The 20911-nt window shown below is 38.9% G+C and overlaps 1 protein-coding gene and 1 non-coding gene across 3 annotated transcripts; one reads left to right on the top strand and one right to left on the bottom strand.

The window, feature by feature from the left end:
- Nucleotides 1-7828: 7828 nt before the first annotated feature.
- On the bottom strand, nt 7829-7912 carry TRNAL-UAA. Its single transcript has one exon. It is a non-coding gene; the product is annotated as a tRNA-Leu (tRNA).
- A 380-nt stretch (nt 7913-8292) lies between these two features.
- Nucleotides 8293-19953, top strand: LOC591340 (ADP-ribosylation factor-like protein 13B). Of its 2 annotated transcripts, none has more exons than XM_030994557.1 (10): nt 8293-8411; nt 10274-10351; nt 12075-12145; nt 12723-12972; nt 13759-13864; nt 14636-14838; nt 16546-16672; nt 17040-17400; nt 18464-18706; nt 19734-19953. In XM_030994557.1, exons 2-10 carry the CDS (start codon nt 10293-10295, stop codon nt 19820-19822), a joined length of 1509 nt encoding a protein of 502 aa, XP_030850417.1. In that variant the 5' UTR covers nt 8293-8411; nt 10274-10292; the 3' UTR covers nt 19823-19953. The 2 variants fall into 2 exon arrangements, with proteins under 2 accessions (XP_030850417.1, XP_003728851.1); XM_003728803.3 differs by having other exon boundaries at nt 18464-18712; nt 19734-19952.
- Nucleotides 19954-20911: the final 958 nt, after the last annotated feature.

Below are 20911 nucleotides of genomic sequence, written 5' to 3'. Positions count from 1 at the left end.
ACCTGTATCAGTATCACTTTCATCACATTCACATTTTGCATAAATTCTCTCATTTCTTTATTTGTTATGACAATGAATTTTACATATTATAGCTTCAAAAGTAATAATCATGCTCACAATGTCCAAGTCTGATTTATCAATCTCTACTTGTTTGCCATTCCACACAACACAATCAAATCATATTCTCGCAAAATACAAACACACCTCGCCCAACACTACACAGACCGACAGAGCTAGCGGCATGCTAAAATTTGTACACAACACGACTGATACCTGGCACGTTGGATTCTATGGCAATGCAATCTCCCTGGCCTGTCCCTGCACTGGTACCGACAGACACGGGCCAGAGAGTGAACTCCCACGCGCAGAACTTTCACATTTCAACACACTTAATTACTAATTCATTTATCAAAACCATGATATAATATCAAGCATAACTTACAATTCACGGTGTACTCAGTGTCAGCAAATCATGAAATTAGCATCTTTGTTTTCATCGCTCAAAAATATGTTTCAGAATCATCACTCGCGGAAATAATGTTTACATTCACACGGAAATATACTTAGCCTTCTCCAAGCTAATATATTTTATATATATGTAATTATTTCACAAATTCAATCATATTGATGTATAATCTCAATCAAAATTATTTAATTATCAAATATTTTACCATTCTATAAAATGTCTATGCATAACATAATTTGGTTAATTTTAGGTTCTATGATCCGCAAACAATAATGTAACAGAAAATCTTAGTAGCGTTTAGAATAAGGCTAGGTCTTTTAAAAAAAAATGAATTTATCGCAAGCTGCTCGTTCCTTTAAAAAAAAAATTATTAAAGGGCACCCAGGGAGGGGTGGGGACACAAGTCCGAGCACAAGGATCTAACAGTGACGTGTTTTAGATTTCAGGGTATTTCATTAACTAAAATTGATTTAGATCTTTAAAATTATTTTTGAAGGGGGTATTGATGGCCGGGTTATTGTCGGTTTGGGTTTCAATAGGGCCATGCATGGGCCGACCAGCTGTGTCCCAAACTAAAAAACAGAGAGTAAAATAAGCGGGGGAAGCAAGGAATAAGTGTCGAATTCAACATTCTAACAAATATTGCTTTTATTTCAGCTTATCGCATTTGGGGGACTTCTTCTTCTTCTTCTTCTTCTTATCGAGTCACTACACAAGTCCCGTCCAGTGGTCCACACAGGCTTTGGCACGGAAATTAACGGCTTCCAGGTCATCTTGGGTGCATGGCTCTGGCAGGAGTGGGCAGACTAGCAGGTGTTCCATTGTCTGTTCCTGGCCGCATTCACATGCCGTTTGTTCGTCTCCTAGACCCCACCTCTGCATTAGGACTCTGCATCGACCGTAGCCAGTTCTTAGGCGGTTGAGGCTAAGCCAGGTAGTCCAAGTCTCACTGGAGCCGGTTGCGAGGGATTCCTTCGGGCTGAGGGAGAGTTTATGTGGAGTTGTCTGAAGGTGGTTAGACCACAAAGTCATCCTTTGGTTGTGAGGGCTAGTATTAAGAGGCTCTACCGAGTGCAGAAAGCTGTGTCTGGATTTGAGCCGCTTGCCCACTGGCTGTTGTTCGAAGAGTGGGTGGAGTGGATTGTTTTCTTGTTTGTCCTTTTCTTTCTGGGACAAGACCAACCTTCTGACGTGTGGAGGGGCAATACCGCAGAGCAGGTAGATGTCTTCTACTTTAGTTGGCCTTAGGCATCCAGTGATCGCTCTGCAAGATGAATGTAGGTAACCCGACACATGCTCCGCCGACGATTGCTCCGCCGACATTTACTCCGCAAAACGCGACAATTGCTCCGCGACATTTGCTCCGCGACATTTGCTCCGACGTCAAATGCTCCGCCGACAGTTGCTCCGCCGACAGTTGCTCCGCCGACAGTTGCTCCGCCGACAATTGCTCCGCCGACAGATGCTCCGCCGACAGATGCTCCGCCGACAATTGCTCCGCCGACAATTGCTCCGCCGTCAATTGCTCCGCAAAACGCGACAATTGCTCCGCCGACATTTGCTCCGCCGACATTTGCTCCGCCTGAAGCGACACTTGCTCCGCCGACATTTGCTCCGCCGTCAATTGCTCCGCGAACAATTGCTCCGCCTGAAGCGACAATTGCTCCGGTGACATTTGCTCCGCCGACAATTGCTCCGACGACATTTGCTCCGCCGACATTTGCTCCACCGACATTTGCTCCGCCGACAATTGCTCCGCCGACAATTGCTCCGCCTGAAGCGACAATTGCTCCGCCGACATTTGCTCCGCCGACATTTGCTCCACCGACATTTGCTCCGCCGACAATTGCTCCGCCGACAATTGCTCCGCCTGAAGCGACAATTGCTCCGCCGACATTTGCTCCGACGACATTTGCTCCGCCCAAAAAGTGTCCCATAAACTACAAATGCTACTAGTACTACGACAAATGCTTCGCCGACAATATTTTCTTTACACCTATTTTTTTCGTTTCTTTTTTTCTTCTTCATTTTCTGAATGCATTTCTTGAAATAATGTAGATGAAATGAAATGAATGAATGTTGATGAAGTGGGAGGAAAAAGGAGTTACCTAAAAGTCATTTCGAATATACTGAAATAACTTTCATCTATCACTGTACGTCCTATATAATGTATACTAAACACTCATTACATGTCGTGGGAAGTTTTAAAAAAAAAGTAGAGCAGCAAGCCACATTCCCCAATACGCGCATACCTCCTAGTTAATTTCAAGTAGCTCATCAATATGTAATACCTGAAATTACCTCGATCAATGCATCTTACTAGGTAAAGCATTATACAATGTAATAGGTCATCATGGAAGTTTAGAAAATAAGTAAGGGGGATTTACCGAGTGTTGATCTTTTTAAGAGTTTTATAAAGAAACAAAAAGATATTGAATATTTCTCAGCGAAAAAAAGGAACAAGCTTGTTTCGCATTTTAAGAAATGGCGATTTGACTTATGATACTCATGTTGATTTAACTTTTATTCCTGTGCCCCCTCACTCCCCTTTATGCACTGGAGTTCAAACTATGATTTATATGTGTACAGTGTATTTTTTTTTTTACTATAATGTTTTTTTTTTATAACTTTCTTGTCCTTTCATTATTGTTAGTTGTTCTTATACATATTGTTTTTTTTGTTTGTCTAATTATTACCAATGACTTGTAAATATGTAATTTTTATATGATTGAAAATTTAATAAACACACAAATATACAAAAAAAAGTTTAGAAAATAAGGGCACTTATATACGTAAGGAAGAGAACCCATTTAGACGGGAAAATGAGATGGCAGCCTTTCTGCTTATTCACATTTATACAAATCATTTTGTTGCAGTTTGATGTTAGTTCTTCATGATAAGCCAATTGCTCTTCTTCCGGTGGCTTCGTGAGTCCCTTAAATTATTTAGTGAAAACAAAGTACTCGAATGAAACGGAGTGTTTTGCACACTAACATAAAGCTACATACACTTAACCAAAGGAAAGAAACCTTTAGAAAATGGACTGGATATTATTGAAAATATTATTCTAAACAAGAATGTACTACATGATTGTATTACTTTACGTTTCAATTTCACGAGAGAAATAGAACTCGAGAGGGGGAGCAGAGAAGAAGTGATGGAAATGAAAGAAGACTAATAGCATGAGAGGAAAGAAAAGAGCAAAGAAGACAAGAAAACGGTGTAAACAGGAAAATGAGGAGCATGGGAGAGAGAGAGAAAGAGAGAGAGAGAGAGAGAGATAGACTTGAGCTTTGGATCAGCTAATGAGTAATACATGAAACAGATTTTGAGCGGAGTAATTATCTTTCGCCGGAGAACTTGCGTAAGGAGCTATAATTTTATTTTTTATTTTTTTAAATCAAACGTTATGGGGAATAGCAAAAAACGGTTGTCTTTTTTGCTCTTTTCTTTCCTCTCATGTTATTAGTCTTCTTTCATTGAGGTAATTTCAGGTCTTACATATTGATGAGCTGTTTGAAATTAACTAGGAGGTATGCGCGTATTGGGGAATGTGGCTTGCTGCTCTACTTTAAAAAAAAAAACTTCCCATGACATGTAATGAGTGTTTAGTGTACATTATGTGGGACGTACAGTGATAGATGGAAAGTTATTTCAGTATATTCGAAATGACTTTTAGGCAACTGCTTTTTCCTCCCACATTATCAACATTCATTCATTTCATTTCATTTACATAATTTCATGAAATGCATTCAGAAAATGAAGAAAAAGAAAGAAACAAAAACAACCCGTGAAAAAAAATATATTGTCGGCGAAGCATTTGTCGTAATACTAGTAGCATTTGTATTTAATGGGACACTTTTTGGGCGGAGCAAATGTCGTCGGAGCAAATGTCACCGGAGCAAGTGTCGCTTCATGCGGAGCAAATGTCGTCGGAGCAATTGTCGGCGGACCAATTGTCGGCGGAGCAAATGTCGTCGGAGCAATTGTCGGCGGAGCAAATGTCACCGGAGCAATTGTCGCTTCAGGCGGAGCAATTGTTCGCGGAGCAATTGACGGCGGAGCAAATGTCGGCGGAGCAAATGTCGGCGGAGCAAATGTCGGCGGTGCAAGTGTCGCTTCAGGCGGAGCAAATGTCGGCGGAGCAAATGTCGGCGGAGCAATTGTCGCGTTTTGCGGAGCAATTGACGGCGGAGCAATTGTCGGCGGAGCAATTGTCGGAGGAGCAATTGTCGGCGGAGCATCTGTCGGCGGAGCAATTGTCGGCGGAGCAACTGTCGGCGGAGCAACTGTCGGCGGAGCACCTGTCGGCGGAGCATTTGACGTCGGAGCAAATGTCGCGGAGCAAATGTCGCGGAGTAATTGTCGCGTTTTGCGGAGTAAATGTCGGCCGAGCAATCGTCGGCGGAGCATGTGTCATGGAACCGAATTTAGAGCTGGGTCAATCTTGGGTGCATGGGCCGACCTACTCCATACTGGTGATGCATACTCCGCAGCAGAGAAGCAAAGCATTTGGGGGACTACATTGCACACATCCATTCCACAACATAGCCCAGTAAAATAGGCCTAACACGTACGGAGTGAATTTTCTCTCAATGTAATATTGTGCTCCCGAGTACGGATGGGTGGGAGTTGATGGGGTGTTGCCCGGTGTGGATGATGACCAACCCAAAATGATATTAGACCTACCTCCTTTCGAACTTAGTTGGATGACAAGCATTACTATTGTATATTGCAGACAAATCAGACAATTCCACTTATCTATTTTATTTCCACCACCCCCCCCCCCTTTTTTTTTTTAAAGCCCTAAAAGGAATGGACACACTTGCATTCATGTATTTGTGCATGCATGAAAACATTTTGGTAGGATTTATCCCTTCGCACATCAAAAAGATGAATGTTCTACTTTACTCAATCATTATTTTCATCATCCCTTTTTGCCGCCTTGCCAAGAATCAATAATTATTAGATGATATTTGCAATATTCAATCCCGAATCGTTGATTTTCTATTATTCTTAAAGATCATTCAAACTTCCTGATTATGAATACCTTATCAAATTATTTGTAATGGGTGTGTCCAGTATTATCTGAAATGGGGTTGGTTGATTATTTTTTTTCCTCGTGAACATGATTCCGAAAATTATGCAGCCCTCCCTTAATAGTCGCTTTCTTCCATTTTCAGTTTCTTCCTCTCCCCCCCCCCCCTTCCCCCCCCCCCCTCTCTCTCTCTCTCTCTCTCTCTCTATCTCTCTTTTCTCCCTCTGAAATGGGGTATGAGGTTGGCCCTCCGACTTGATCAGGCTATATGCTGGCTTGGTAACTTTTATTTTTCCTAATTCAGTCCAAATAATAAGTTATAGGCCCACTGTATAGTGAACGTTGAGATGTAAATAATTTCATAGTACAAGTTGTGCTAGTATAACTACTGAAACCTCGATAAGTAATGTAAATTCTTTAAACAAACAGCCCCCCCCCCCCCCCCCCAGTATGAGTAATCTTCATAGAGATCAAGTCGCGCAGGCGTACATGCAAGGCAGGCACAACCTGGGAGGGGTGGCAAGTTGATTTTGCAAAATGGATTTCCCTCTTCGTAGGATCAAACTGAAGAGGGCGCGATTGATAAACATGTCTTTCGAAAGATGAGGGATTGGATCATTGGATAATTTCAGAGAAATCCTGTACGGGAATACATGATAAATGAAATGCTTTAGAAAAAGGTATAGATTGTCAAGTCTAGAAAGTCTGAGGAAACCCCATTTTGCTCTAAGGGACCATTTTGAAATCTTAAAAAAATCCTAAAAGGCCCTTGACAATTATGACCACTATTTTGAACGTAGATAATTATGTTCCTTTCGTTGACTCTCGAGTTTTCCACATTTATATTTTTCTTCATAATTTCATAGTGATTTTGTTATAAAGCGTCGCTCTTTGCCCCGCTGAGTCCATTGATAATAACAAATAATTTGGAATTTGTTTTTGTTTCAGTTCTACCATAATTGGTCTGACCTGAAAAATATTTAGATTTTATTCATTGATTCATGAACTTGAAAGTGCGTTGAGAATAATTCGAAGACAATGATGGGAGACACTCTTACTCTGCATGTAGTGCGACTAAAATTTTACATCCAGAACATGAGTTGTATAACAACTTTACTCCCAAATTTAGGCCTATTCCTCCAAAACACAAGTTTTTTGTAATTAGTTAACGCGTTCATCGAGATGTGCAATAATTATAATGAAACGTTGCCTTAAAGGCCATCTGTACTAGTTTGGCTAGGAGGGATTAGACCAACCAGGGTGGTCACTGACAGGTAGCTATCTCATCAACTCAGCTCTCAATTCACATAAGAAAAGAGGATCATAGGGGACCACTGGTCACCGATTAGGCATTGTTTTCTATATAGAGGGAGCAAGTAGCTACAAGTAGTACAATGGGGCTTTAAATTTACAATTAATGTAATTGTTAAATTTGCTTAGTTTTCAATATAGATTATAATATTTACAGGAGCTGTACGGGAGTTTTTCAACCGGTGGGCCGCGTGGTCGGCAAAAACAAAAGCAAAATATTTCAGAAATAAATAAATGAAAACGTGTCATATCTTTGGATGACACAGCTGGAATTTTGTTACATGTAAGAATGTTCTCAAAGATGGCAACGTCAATACTACATGGGGATATTAGTAGTAGCATTATTTTAATGGTGGTATAACACAATTTCGTTTCATTATAATTTGTTTTCCCTCATTGATTGTTTGTAAGGTGGGCCTCGACAATTTCTAACAGCCAAAGTGGGATTCCTCGATGTTACTTTTTTTCCAAAGTTGAGAAGTGCTGTACAGAATCTTGACAAAAAAGTGCATTTTCAAAAACTAAGCATGGGGAGTAAAAACGGGAGGCATGCACGCACCTCAGATGACAACGGTTATTTTCTTAGTGACTATGATTAATTCCAATTAACGACTATAGGCTTTAGTTGTTATGGCAACGCCCAAACTTGCAATGTAGGTCAGACTAAAATTCTTCCCTAAAATTATGATGATTGCCAAGTGCAGCCCTTTTATAAACAAAACTTAGAATAAAAATAAGAATGGTAAAATATGTTATAAATAATTTAAGAACCGAATAGATTAATAGGGACATCATATATACGCGAAATTGACAACCTTGCATATGCATGACCACTTCAAAGCTTCACTCAAAACTCACATCTTCCTTCCTGGAGGAGCTCGCGCCTTTGAATTTTTTTTAAAACAGATATATGGCGTCTATACAAATGTTGTGAATCATCATCATCATAAATAAATCCACTTATCTATAAAGTGAATAAAATTGCATTTCAAAAAATAAAGCAAAAACACTATTAGTACGGATGGGGTTCGAACCCATGCGGACATTACGTCCATTGGAACTTAAGTCCAACGCCTTAACCACTCGGCCACCGTACTGGATGACGAGTGAGGTGGGTTGATATAGTTTATAATAACAAGTTCGGACCTTCGCTGGCTAAAATCGGAAATAAACATATTTCCCACATTTCGACGTGAACAATTTATGAGAAATCAATTCATTGTGATTTTTTGGTGATTATGGACGGATTCAAATGGGACATTTTACTGATTTCTCTGACTTTCAGGCTAACACATACCTCCGTAGTATGAGACTCGATCGAGGCTAGGTCTAGCATTACAAGTCTCTACCGTACGTACATAATCATTATGTTCTCTATACACACACACAAATACACACACACGTGTATACACAGTGCATGTATAGCGGGGAGTTGCTGCGGTAACAAAACATATTTACGAGCGCTGTAAATGCGATAAGCTCGCCGAACTACCGTATCCGTACACAACAAAACTCAATCGGATCTATCTTTTCTCATGAAGATGTAAATTAAAGTGATTTCTTACTTATTTTGGAAGAAACAAGGAATTAATATAGGTATGTATGTGATAATGTACTATGTAGTGACTGTAGAGCGTTAAGCCGAATTTTTAGACGGTTGTTCCTTGAAATGAATGAACATGAAAGTCATGATTGATGAATGTTGTTTCTGTATTTTATTTTTAGGCTGTGCACTCTAGTGTGTGTAACCTGTAGTGAGTGATACTGTGTGACTCGTGTGTAGATTCTACGTAGCAGCGTAGCTATTTGTACTACTTATGTGTGATGATTTGTGATTGTGAGATGCAAAATTTGACTGATGCTGATTCTTGGTGATCGGATTAATAATAATAATTAATAGCCTTTCTCCCACTCTCCCGCCAATGATGTAGAATCTCCCGTTAATGAAAAAACCTTCCATCAAACCGTACCGTATACACCCCCCCCCCCCCCCGATCGATTGATGAGTGATGTAAAATAAAATATGCTGCCACAGCATTGATAAGAAGCTAGACCGGATTTTCTGTCTCTAATAGATTCTATAACAAACAAAAGAGATGGAAAATTCGGTTTAATAAGATTAAGAAGCTATTAAAAAAGTTTTAAAAGGCTAATTTAAAGAAAGTTTAAGTTGTTAGATCTAGAGGTGTCTATAGTCTAAACATATATATAAACATTCAGTCTAATGAAGCACCACTCAATGAAACGACCGGAAGTTTCAACAGGATCACCTCATGCTCCCGTATACTGATGCTGATGATGTTGATGGAGATGATGATGATATTGGTTAGGATAAATGCAATGCTTAGGGCGCGTTCATGCTTGATTTTGACGGCCAGAATCAGCCATCTGTTACGCGTTTAGTTTATAACACGATTGCGTTCATGCTCACTTTTGTAGAATCACCGAAAAACGGCGATCACGATTGCCGATCGTAAACTCACAAAAAGATGCGTTTACAATTTGTAAACGCGTTTAAATGGGGTCAACGCACTGACCTCTAGTGGGTCTACGTAGCATGCGCACACAGGTTTGCGAATCCAGCTGAAGGCCACCCAAGGAGAATTGCCTGGAGAAGTGAGCATGAACAGTGCACCGTGGAACTGCGATTACGATGAGCGTTTACGATGAGCGTTACAAATCGCTCATTCTGCCTTCAAAATCAAGCATGAACGCGCCCTTAAATGACTCAAAAGTAAGAAAGTAGGACATTACATACATGATGTAAACTAAATTACTATACTAGCTGAAATGAGATGAGGTAGACTACCGGTACTACTCTACTCTACACTGCAGTAATACAATCGTTAATCAGTGTCATCTGTCAATAGATCTAGAGATAGTCATCTCATACTAGACCTACATTGTAGATAGATCTTGTTATGATTATTCATGATAATGACTACCGTTACATTATACATTTTACAACAGTTTTAAACGTAATCTCAAAAGTTTCTTGATTGCGCATGACTCTCACTGAATGTATTTATCTAGCTTGTTACCCTTCTCTCTTTCTCTCTCTCTCTCTTTCTTTCTTCCCCTTTGCTATCTTCTGACTTTTTCATCCTACCATGTTGTATATCATGTAGATGTACTGGGTTTGTGCCGGTTGTTATGCAATTTCTGAATGATACTATCCGAAACTTTACTTGCTACTTGTTTTCTTACTTTGTTTATTATATCTAATTTGATAGGAAGCTGTCCAGACAAAACCTTTTCTTGGTTTTTTTACAGCTGTGCCTTATTCTGTTTTGTATTAATTCATTTCACATGTATATACTATCCCAATTTATGTATTATATTGTACATGAAATTGTATGTTTTTACTTTGTAAAAATGTTTTTAAAGATGGAATTCAATAAACTGAACTGAACATTATTCATTACATTCCATATGTTTCTTTGTTCTTTCCTTACCAGGCGTCACTAAAGGCAGGGAATGTTCAGCTTAATGGCTTGCTGTTTTCAGTGGATCAAAGAGAGGCGTGAGCCTCGCAAGTAAGTTACAAAAACATTTTGTGATCAATATTTTGCTAACATGAAGCGATCCACGGCGAGACGGCCCCGGTGGCCAAAGCCGCCCCGCCTAGTACCGACTCAGAAAATGTTAAAGTATAACTTTAGTTCTTGAAGTGTAGAAAACGAAGATAAATCAAAGTCACTAAAACAAATTCTTGATTGGAGTTGAAGATTTATTAAAATAAACGTAGAATTAATAAAATCACAAAGTTCATGTTTTGGGGCTGAGCAACCCAATTGAAGCAAATTAGCAACTCATGTCGGTATCGTAACGGAAAAGAGGTCCCGCTCCAGAGACGCAACTCGGTTTTTATCCCCCCGAACTGACACGCCTCGTCCTCCCAAAAATTGAGGCGTGTCACACAGACGCTTTGCGTAATATCAATCCACCCATAATTAGTTTCCGTATTAAAAGGTCCTATATTTCTTGGCGAATTTACCCCCTCGGATATAAGGCGCTCCGGATGATCCGCATCTCTATTCCTCACATACTTCTTCCACGCACCCACCTGTGTCTCTTACATTCTAATCTTTCAAACAAGAGATGCAAATCACCCGGAGACCCAACAACCCTGGAAATTAATTCAATGAATATAAAAAGGGATAAATGTTGCTATGTCCGTCCACACTAGCGAGCCCACATGCTTCTGGCTATTACACACCTGTAATCCTCACTTCCTCTCTCATACTATTTCGATAGTGTGAACAGACCCGGCAACAAGGAAAAACCCTTCCAATTGTAATACAAATCTATTTCCCAAATTTGCCTAATTAAATTTAAGTCAACTGTGGCGACACGCCCAGCGACACCTAATCCAATCGGCCAAGCCGAAAAAGTAGAGCCAAAATTAAGAGCGCAACGTCTCGGAACAGGTGTTAAAAATAGCATACAAGGAATTCACCATGTATGTTTGTAAAAATAGTTCTAGCGAAATCTACCAGGAATTTGCCTTGTACATGTACGTCAATGAACCTTTGAGGAAAACGTAAACACGAGAATATCCATATCATTACAAACATAAAGAAACTAAAACACTGTGAAGTCTGCTTGTTATTAATCATGTTGATTTGTAAAACACACCATAATCTAATGAAGAAAAAAAATTACCTTAACAGGCAGCATTACTCAATTTACTTCCTTACAATTCTATAAATATTTCTGTTAACATTCAGGAACTTGTTTTGATTGATCTTTTTACTATTAGATGTAACTCTGAAGTTCGTTCAGATATGAAAGAGAGTTTTGCCAAAAACTGTGATGTAATATTTTGTGCTTACCTTGTAGAGATTTATTTAGTTTAAAAAAATTGCCACCAGGCTTCATGAAATATGATGTGTGTCGTAGCAACTTTTTTATTATCTCCTCAAAATTACCACTCATTAACGCGCCGAAAAAGTGGGAGGTTTGCTGCAGGACATATTGTAGGTGTGAACAGAATTAATGTTACATGTATATGTGCACATGAAAGGGCATTGTTAGAAAGAATATTAGTTTCAATAGTTTCAATAGCTGTTGAAAGTAACACAAACTTATACTAACATTGAAATGTCCGTTTATATGTTGAATTTCATAGTTCTGGGTACACTTCGTACCTTTTTTCATACATTTACAATGTACATGTGCCTCTCTCATCTCTTTTTCAGTCACAATGAAGTCAAATTTGTAATTCACTGATGTTTAATTTATTTTGCGTTTCAACAGGCAAGTCACGCTAGCTCTTATCGGGCTTGATAATTCTGGCAAGACAACAGCTTTAAAGGGAGTACAAGGAGGTAAGAATAGCTCAGTCTTCTTTAATACGTTGTCCAATAATTACTTGAAACCATTCTGTATGTAATCCCTGTGTTAAAATGCAGCTCATACAGTGCAATCCAGTGTCTTGCAACTGGTAATTCATGAATCTGCTAAAAAATTGCTAAAAAAAACTTTAAAATTTGTCTTGAATCTGAATGTTCTGTAGTATTGTACATCTAGATCGTTTTCCTTTACTTGTTGTAATGTTATTATTTTTTAAAGATAAGATTGAGTTTTATAAACATAACAAACTCCACTGATTATGTTCACTTAAGCATAGATCCACCCCCCCCCCCCTCTATAAGATCATGTTATATGCACAGTATGACCGAAGAAACATGATTTAGAAATATAAAAGAGAAACATATCAGTGAGCTTTTAAGAAAATCTGATCAATGATAAAAAAGTTAAGAATTGTCAGCTGTAATTGATCAAACCAACCCAAATTGGCAACTCTGTGATGTACCTTTCTTTTATAAAAAAGAAAGCACTTGCACTTTAGCAATCTGTATAGTGTCTCCCCTTGCCAATAGTTTTATATTTCATACTTCACAGAATCTCTCGACCTGGTTGCTCCGACGGTTGGCTTTGCGAGCGGAGATTTCAAGCTCGGCAAGTACGATGTGACCATCTTTGACCTCGGTGGGGGCAAGCGTATCCGTGGGATCTGGGCCAACTACTACGCCGAGTCGCACGGTGTGATCTTCGTCCTGGACGCAAGCGCGGAGGATCGGCTCCAGGAATGCAAGGACTGTCTGGAAGATGTCCTCAAGAAGGAAAAGATCAGGGGCAAGAGGATACTCCTGTAAGTGTTTTGTTCATTCTTATTGTTTAAAGGGAGTGTAGCGTGACGAGACTACTTGTCTTTCCCGTAGCCCGACTCAGGGCTACGGACGACTAGACCGCAGCAATCACGTGCGTTCATAGGCGAAACTGAATCGTGAGGAGAACTTTGGTCTGTTTCGCGAACGCTGACCATATAGAGATTTTTGTTGCTGACTACCGTTAATCAAGTCCATTCGTTTACATGCAGTTGTCCAAAAGAAGACGTCAATGGCGATAACCAGTATTTGCCAAGCTACACTCCCTTTAACAGTAAATGTGTCCTTGATATTGGGATATTCATTTGACAACTACAGACTGTACATACATATTGGGTATTTGAGGATTAAACATTTGTGCGTTTTGAATGAACTTTATTATAACCGATGTCAAGATGCTACATTTTGGTCAGGGTTTGTCGTCCATGTGAACTATAGTGACAATAATGCATTTTCAGGCATAGTATTTTGATATGTTATTTGGGGTTGTGAGAGAAATGTATACACATAAGTCGGAATAAAGGGCCAGTATGAACACCACCTTGGGTTTGGAGTGATAATTTCAACCACCATCCTCATGAGCAGTCAATATTTGTATAGCATTTTGCCATGTCATAGTTTTCTTTCTTTCCTTCTTTACTCTATATCTTTTCATCTTCCTTTGTTTATTTATTTCTTTCTTTGTTTGTTTATTTCTTCCCTTTTTCTTACTTTCATTCTTTATTCATTCATTTATTTACTTATTGATTGATTTATATATTTATTTCCAGGCTTGCTAATAAACAAGACCAAGAGGGAGCGCTGGATGAGATTGATATCTGTGACCAGTTAGATCTAGAAGAGATTGTCAGGAACAGCAAATGCCCTTGCAGAGTGGTAAGTTATTTTATCTTGCTTATTAAACTATTTCATATGATTTGATTTTGGTATATTTGATCTTTCCATATAGACTCCAGGGACCCGTTTCACAAAGCCTTTTTTCAATGAAAAATTACAAAAATCAGTGACAAATCTGTTGATAACCAATTGGAAGCAAAAATTTCAGTAGCTTATAACAAAAACTTGTCATTTGTTTTGTGAAATGCCCCCCCCCCCCCCCAGCTCTGATTATCTTATCTATCAGCAATGATTTATTGATTAAAAGAAGGGGCCCGAGTTTTGCATTAACACAAACAATACAAATTCAAAGTGACTGAATTTTATTCATATTTTACTTACCAGCATGAAGACATGACATTGGATGGATTCTCTCCAGAACATCTTCCCTTTAGTTTTGTATAACTGCTTTCAGAGCTTTTTGCTTAATCCACTTTTGATGAAGTTTGAGTTACTGATATTAAAACATTGTTTACTTCAGAGCCCGTTTTTCAACAAAAGGATTTACCTAAATTTTGCGAACAATTATGAAAAAATGCACCTTCTTATTTCACTTTTCCATAGACTCCTGTACAAAATTTGGTAAACATATCCTTTTTTCTCTGAAGTTACAAGATGGATTGAGCTCCTTTGGAATTAAACTCTTCATATAATAAAAAGCTAAAGATTCGCTTGCTTATTACATCTTGGAAGTGCCATGGAGATCATTTCCTTTCCGAGTTTGACTATACTATACCATTCATTGACTGGATGCCCTTGGTATCTTTACAGGAGACCTGTTCCGCCGTGCAGGGCATCGGCAAGCGCATGGACCCCTCCATCAAGGACGGGATCCAGTGGCTCCTGGACGGGATCGGCAACGACTGGGCCAAGATCACCAAGCGGGTGGAGGAGGACACCGCCGCTCAGAAGGAGGAGGAGGCGCAGAAGAGGGCGGAGAAGAGGGAGCGGGTCACGAAGGAGAAAGAAGCAAGGTAAGTGTTGATGATGATGATGATGATGATGACTGTCATCATCAGAGGGTGGACATGTTGAAGTTGAACATGAAAAAGAGAGTGGGTCATGAGAGAGAAAGAAGCAAGGTCAATGTTGATAATGATGATGATGATGATGATAGTGACGACAGTGATGATGATGATAATTTCTTCAGAGGGAGGAGAGGATGATAAAGAAAAAGAGAGTGAGTCATGAGGGAGAAAGAACCAAGATCAGTGTTGATAACGATCACGCTTACAATATAATTTATCACCTGACGTGTTGTAGTGGCGCACGAAACGTTGTGATCTTATGATCCCTTGTTGACAATACATTGCGAGACAAACAAATGTCACTAGCTATATTATTTTCGATACTATATCCGCAATGAGTAATATATTTATATAATATTGACTGGCCTTGAGGGGTATATCAGAAATATTGACCAAGCTCAGATCATATTGCCCCGAGTCGAAAGACGAGGGCAATATGGTCTTAGCGCGGTCAATATTTCTGATATCCCCCGAAAGTAAAGCCAGTCAATATTTTTATTGTTATCCAAATCAGACATCTAGAGCAAATACAGACATCCATCATGACAATCTCAAGAACTGAACAAACTTTGTCAAACCAACACTGTGCATCCAGTGCTTGACAAAATTTTCGATACACTACAGTGTGTATTTGGTGTGATTATTACGTCACAATAGAGTGCGCGCAAATGCGCAGGTTCTCGTACGCATAATAGATGCGCAATGAAAATGCGAGACCGTGGAAAATACCAAGGTATATTTTCACTCGTCTCTACACGCAAAGTCAATACGCGCAGGGAGACCAAGGAAAATACAAAGAATATACCCCTCCGTTCCCACTGGTAGTGAAAACTGGGGCAATACGGTTTTGTAAATGACCAGCTCAGATGTCTGATACGGGTAATAATTAGCATTAATGATCATGATCATCATCATCAGAGGGAGGACATGTTGATGAGGAAAAAGAGATCAAGGTCCGAATTGTGACTATTATGATGGTGGATGTAGTGGAGGTGGGGATTATGAGGATGAGGGATATAGTCTAGAGATAGTCTAAGTATCTAGGAGTTTTCTTGTATAAAACAAAAGATGCATGTTTCCATTTGTTCATTACAGGATATATCCTCTCGTGTTGAGGCTGTTTATGCACCTACGGTATGATAGATGCATACAGCCTCAACTCAAGTGTGGATAGATCATGTGATGAACTCATTGGCACACATCTTTTTTATACAGTGTATAATGTTGCTTTGATTTAGAGGTCTTTATGCCAAAGGAGTAAGAATTTTTATTTCAAAGTTACTTATAGTTTATTGGTTCCAGAACTACAATTTCTAGCAGACTTTCCTGTTCTCGACACATTATATTTGTATGGGAACCGGAAGTGCCTTTGCCAAATATACTCATGGCTGGTGCTGCCCCCTATGGCCAAACACTGTGTAGTTGTGGTAGCGAGATTTGTAAACCTTCATTCAAAAGCCCACTTTTATGCACACAGTTTCAACCAATCAGAGCAGAGACTTCAAATCTTGATAGTCAACTTTTATGCACACAGTTTTGACTAATTAGAACAGAGGCCTAATTTCCTGATACACAGAATGCATGTATGAATTGTGCTAATTTAAAAAAAAAATAATAATTTAAATTTTGTTACCATTGTCTTGACTCTTGTAGGAAAAAGAGACAGGAGGAAGAGAGGATAGCTAAAGGTTTACCTGCCGAGGAGGAGGAAGAAGAAGAGGCTGATGTAATTGATGGTGACCCCTTCAAGAAAGTGGACGACGATTACTTTGCTAAAAAGGTATTAAAAACTTAGTAGTTATAAAGCTTAAAAAGCTTTTGAATTGCTTTCCATTGCGGTAACTATATAATTAAATCTCAAAACATATCACATTAGGTGTGTAGCACATGTAAGATAAATAGGTGAAGACTTAGGAGTAATGAAAATACAACAGAAATGATTTGGTAACAGTCATGCAAGCGATCGCCTGACTAAGGCTTAATGTAAGCTTAACTTTCAGTCAGACATGTTATAAGAGGGACTTTTGATTAACAAACATCAATAACTGTTGTACATTTTGCCTTCTGGACATATTTTCATGCGCTAAGGCAACTGAGTATTTGATCAGATTCTTTATTTTTTGTTTGTTTGTTCATTTAATCTCCAGAAACAGGAGGCTGCTGAAGCAAAAGAGAAGAAAAAGAAAAAGAAAAGATTGGCAGCGAGCACCGGGGAAATCGATAACAAATCTATTGAGAACACCGCGATGACAGAGACATCATCGTCACACAGTGTCAATGACCATGCAAGAACTATAGAGGGCGACATTCAGGGGGATGTGCGGAGTAACGGGGATGGGGGCAATGAAAGGACTTCTGGGAGTGGAACAGGGAGTGGACCGTTGAGTCCCGATGCATTGAGTGACGGAAAGCAGAGTGGGACGGACGAGGCCGGGATCATGCCGGAGGGGGAATCGAAGAAGGTGGTTGTAGGATCGCAGGAGAACCTGATAGATGAACCTTCAAATAGTAAGTACCTACAAGCTACCTGGAGGGCGTTTCACAAAACTTGTCATCAGTGACAAATGATAGTTTTTGTTATAAGCTACTGAAATCCTTGCTTCTGATTGGTTATCAACAGATTTGTCACTGATTTTTGTCATTTGTCATTGAAAAAAGGCTTAGTGAAATGGGTCCCTGAACTGTGAATGAGGTTGTGAGTGACCTATTTTGTACCCAAAGGGTGCCGCTGTGTTTACGAATATGTACCATAAATGAATTTTTATTGTTTTGTCTTGAATCATAGTGCCTGTTTGTGACTATCTGTGCGCTCTTCAAATTTTTGAACAGCTTATAAGCTGTCTGAACTGTGAATGAGGTTTTGAGTGACCTATTTTGTTTGATGCTATATAATATGGATCCCCAAGAGTGACGCTAGGTTTACCGATATGTATCAAACATGTCTTGAATCATAGCCCCTGTTATTTTTACTATTACAATTTTGAGCTCCATTCCATTCCATTCCCTGTAGCTAAACTAAGCATTTCTTTGTCTGAAAAGAGTACATACAATATTCAAATATTGGCAGTTTACTCTGCTTAGAGCACTAAGAGAATTGATGCAATTCCTATTGCTATGTTAAGAAAATGACATGGGAAGGATTCCTGCCAGCGTACTTGCACACTTAACTTGGTGCTGATATCATTTATTTTCATGTTTTATGACATGAAAAATATTTATTTGGCTAATCACATTATTAAGATAAAGTATAAACAATGTAATATACTATTTCATTACTAGATACAGTATAGTAAATGATCCTTAAAATGCATTACAAATTGCTGAGAATTAACCCAAGGTCCTACAATCCGATTGATGAGCACCATTGTATCTGCCTAAAAAATGTTTCAATTTTGTAATTTGCATCATGCCCTATTACTCTGTTCACATTGATGTATATTTTATTTGTATTGTAATTTGTAGTTTCATTTGCATTTTCTTTTTGTTTTGTTTAATATGTTATTGTTTATCATTGTATTTTGTTTGTTATAGCGCTGTTTTTTAAATATTTGTATTATTCTTGTATTTACAGATGGTGAAGAGAAGAAGAAGAAGAAAAAGAAGAAGATCAAGAAGAACAAGACCGCCCCAATGTCTCTGGATGGCATGGACGACTCGGCACCACAACCGCTTCTATCAGGCCCTCTTGCCACCCCCACCTGGGCCCAAGCTCCGGGCCATCGGAACCTCTTCAAGTCTTCTCAGAAGCCCACCCTCGCACCCTTAGCCGAGCAGACCACCCCCAGGCCATCCCTAGACCCTCTAGTGCCTTCAGGTACAGGTAAGAGTAATAATAATAATAATACTCCGGAGCCCATTTTTACAGAACTTTTCATCAGTGACAAATGACAGTCTTTGTTATAAACTACTAAAATCCTTCCTCCTGGTTGGTTATCAGCAGATTTGTCACTGATTTTTGTCATTAGTCATTGCAAGAAAGGCTTTGTGAAATGGGTCCCGGTTCTTGATTAGCGCATATCACATTATATAACGTTCCTATGCGCTTCCAAAGAGCTTTGGAAATGATTACCCTAGCTTTAGCTCGGGCAGCCGTTATCAGCGCACAGTGCATTTCAAGGAATAACCCTACCAGGTACCCATTTACCTCACCTGGGTAGACTCTTAATCTAAATCTGCAATTTAAATTAATTTAATGTGTTTATTTGTCCATCGTTATGTCAACACAGACATTTGTTTCGCGCACATGTAAAAAGAAAAAAAGGGTTGTACATAGTTGAACAGAAACAGGATACTTTTCAATTAATTTCCATGAGAGTGTATTATGATAGGATTGGCAATACGCATACTGATCTGCATGTGTTTTACAGCAATTAGAATACCATATTACAATGAATTCTTTTATATTAGAAGTAGTAATAGTGGTTATTTTACCTGACTGCTAAGAAAGCATAAATGCTTGTAGGTAAGTACCGGTAAGCAACCAGAGAACTGACGGCTTTAGGTCCTCTCCGAGGGATTAATGCCTTACCGAAGGGCACTAGCGCATCGACTTGGTTTCGATAACGAATAACGAGACCACTGCTCTACCAACTGAGCTCTCGCGCCTCCTCAAATTCTCTTATAAACTAATACGTTGCAAGACTTAAAGGTGCGTATTACTGGGGAATTCCACACCATCCGAGGCATTTAACACAGAAGAAACAATTTTGAAGAAAGTCTGTGAACAAGTGTGGTTTTACATCTGTCTATGTCACTGATAAGCTATTTCTCATTAGCAAGTAACAAGTTCTAATGTCGCATTTGCTTCTCTTTTTTTGTTGTCTGTTCTCTTTCCTCTGCAGTTAACCAAAGAAGAAAAGAAGTGCTCCCTGAGCTCCGATCGAGATCGATGAAGCCCAACATCGAGGACGATGATGATATCATGACGTGACACAAACCCGGCAGTTACTTATAATAGTAGGAATTATTTAATAGTAGACAAAAGAAAAAGAGAGAGAGAGAGAGAAGGGGTAGAGGGAAAAAGGGAGAGAGAGAGAGAGAGAGGGTGAGAGAAAGAGGGAGAGATAGATAGAGATATATAGATATAGATAGCTCTAGATAGAGAGAGAGAAAGAGAGAGAGAGAGAGAGAGAGAGAAGGAGAGAGAAAGAGAGGGAGAGAGAGAGAGAGGGGGTGGTATGAAAGCAAAAGACAGATAGACAGATTTCATATTAAAACCAAAAAACAGAGTAACTTTTAGATTTTGTAGCAGAAACATAAAATAATATAGATTTTATTGGAGCAGGCATTCTTTTTGCCCTTGAATTTTATAGAAATAACTTATTATTCCATCCATATATGTATTTGTTACTAGATCATCGCACTTAAACATGCCCAATATTGTAAACGCTGTTATTTTCGCGTGATTAATTTTTCGTGCTGAGCGACCCAAAATCATATTCGTGGGTTCTTAAATTCTCATTGCACGCAACTCATCCCATTCAAAGTTCTAAAATTCGTTTTTGGGCGATCTTAGTGCGAAATCCTCGAAAATTAATGTTCAGCGAATATTTCTACTTTTACAGTAGCCAGGAGAGAGTATGATAAACATTATCATTCTCCGAACTTCAGAAATTGCATGAAAGCAGGTCAAAGTGTTAATGTGGGTATAACCCTTGAATTGAATTAAATTTATAAAACATCATTAATAATAACTTCATTGACATAACAAATTTATATTCATTAATTTTTTGTTTTAACAAAACTAAAAGGAGAAAATAATGATGAACAATTTTATAATTTTCAAATAACAAGATATGTAAATTTATCATTATAATGACAATGTAAAGTTACCATTATAATGACAATGTTTCATTTGTGGATGTAAATCACTTTGGAATTCTCCTCTCGATGGTATGATGTCTTGTAATGTACCAACCTGTAACAATATGTAATATGAATAGACCATCTTCTGAATTTTATTGGCATGTTCAGTGCAGAGATTTTACAAGTATTTCAAGATAGTTGATACCCTTTGTCT

The sequence above is a fragment of the Strongylocentrotus purpuratus genome, unplaced genomic scaffold (genome assembly GCF_000002235.5).
Source record: "Strongylocentrotus purpuratus isolate Spur 01 unplaced genomic scaffold, Spur_5.0 spur5_scaffold_21, whole genome shotgun sequence".
Classification (NCBI taxonomy): Eukaryota; Metazoa; Echinodermata; class Echinoidea; order Camarodonta; family Strongylocentrotidae; genus Strongylocentrotus; species Strongylocentrotus purpuratus.
Note: the sequence above shows the minus strand (reverse complement) of the source record. Positions and strands in the feature narration are given on the sequence as shown.

What these genes read in the sequence shown, in the direction of transcription:
- LOC591340 (XM_003728803.3), top strand. Translation starts at nt 10,293, where the DNA reads ATGTTCAGCTTAATGGCTTGCTGTTTTCAGTGGATCAAAGAGAGGCGT. An exon ending in GAGAGGCGTGAGCCTCGCAA is followed by an intron (nt 10,352 to 12,074) that starts GTAAGTTACAAA and finishes GCGTTTCAACAG; the next exon opens with GCAAGTCACGCTAGCTCTTA. An exon ending in ACGAAGGAGAAAGAAGCAAG is followed by an intron (nt 14,839 to 16,545) that starts GTAAGTGTTGAT and finishes TGACTCTTGTAG; the next exon opens with GAAAAAGAGACAGGAGGAAG.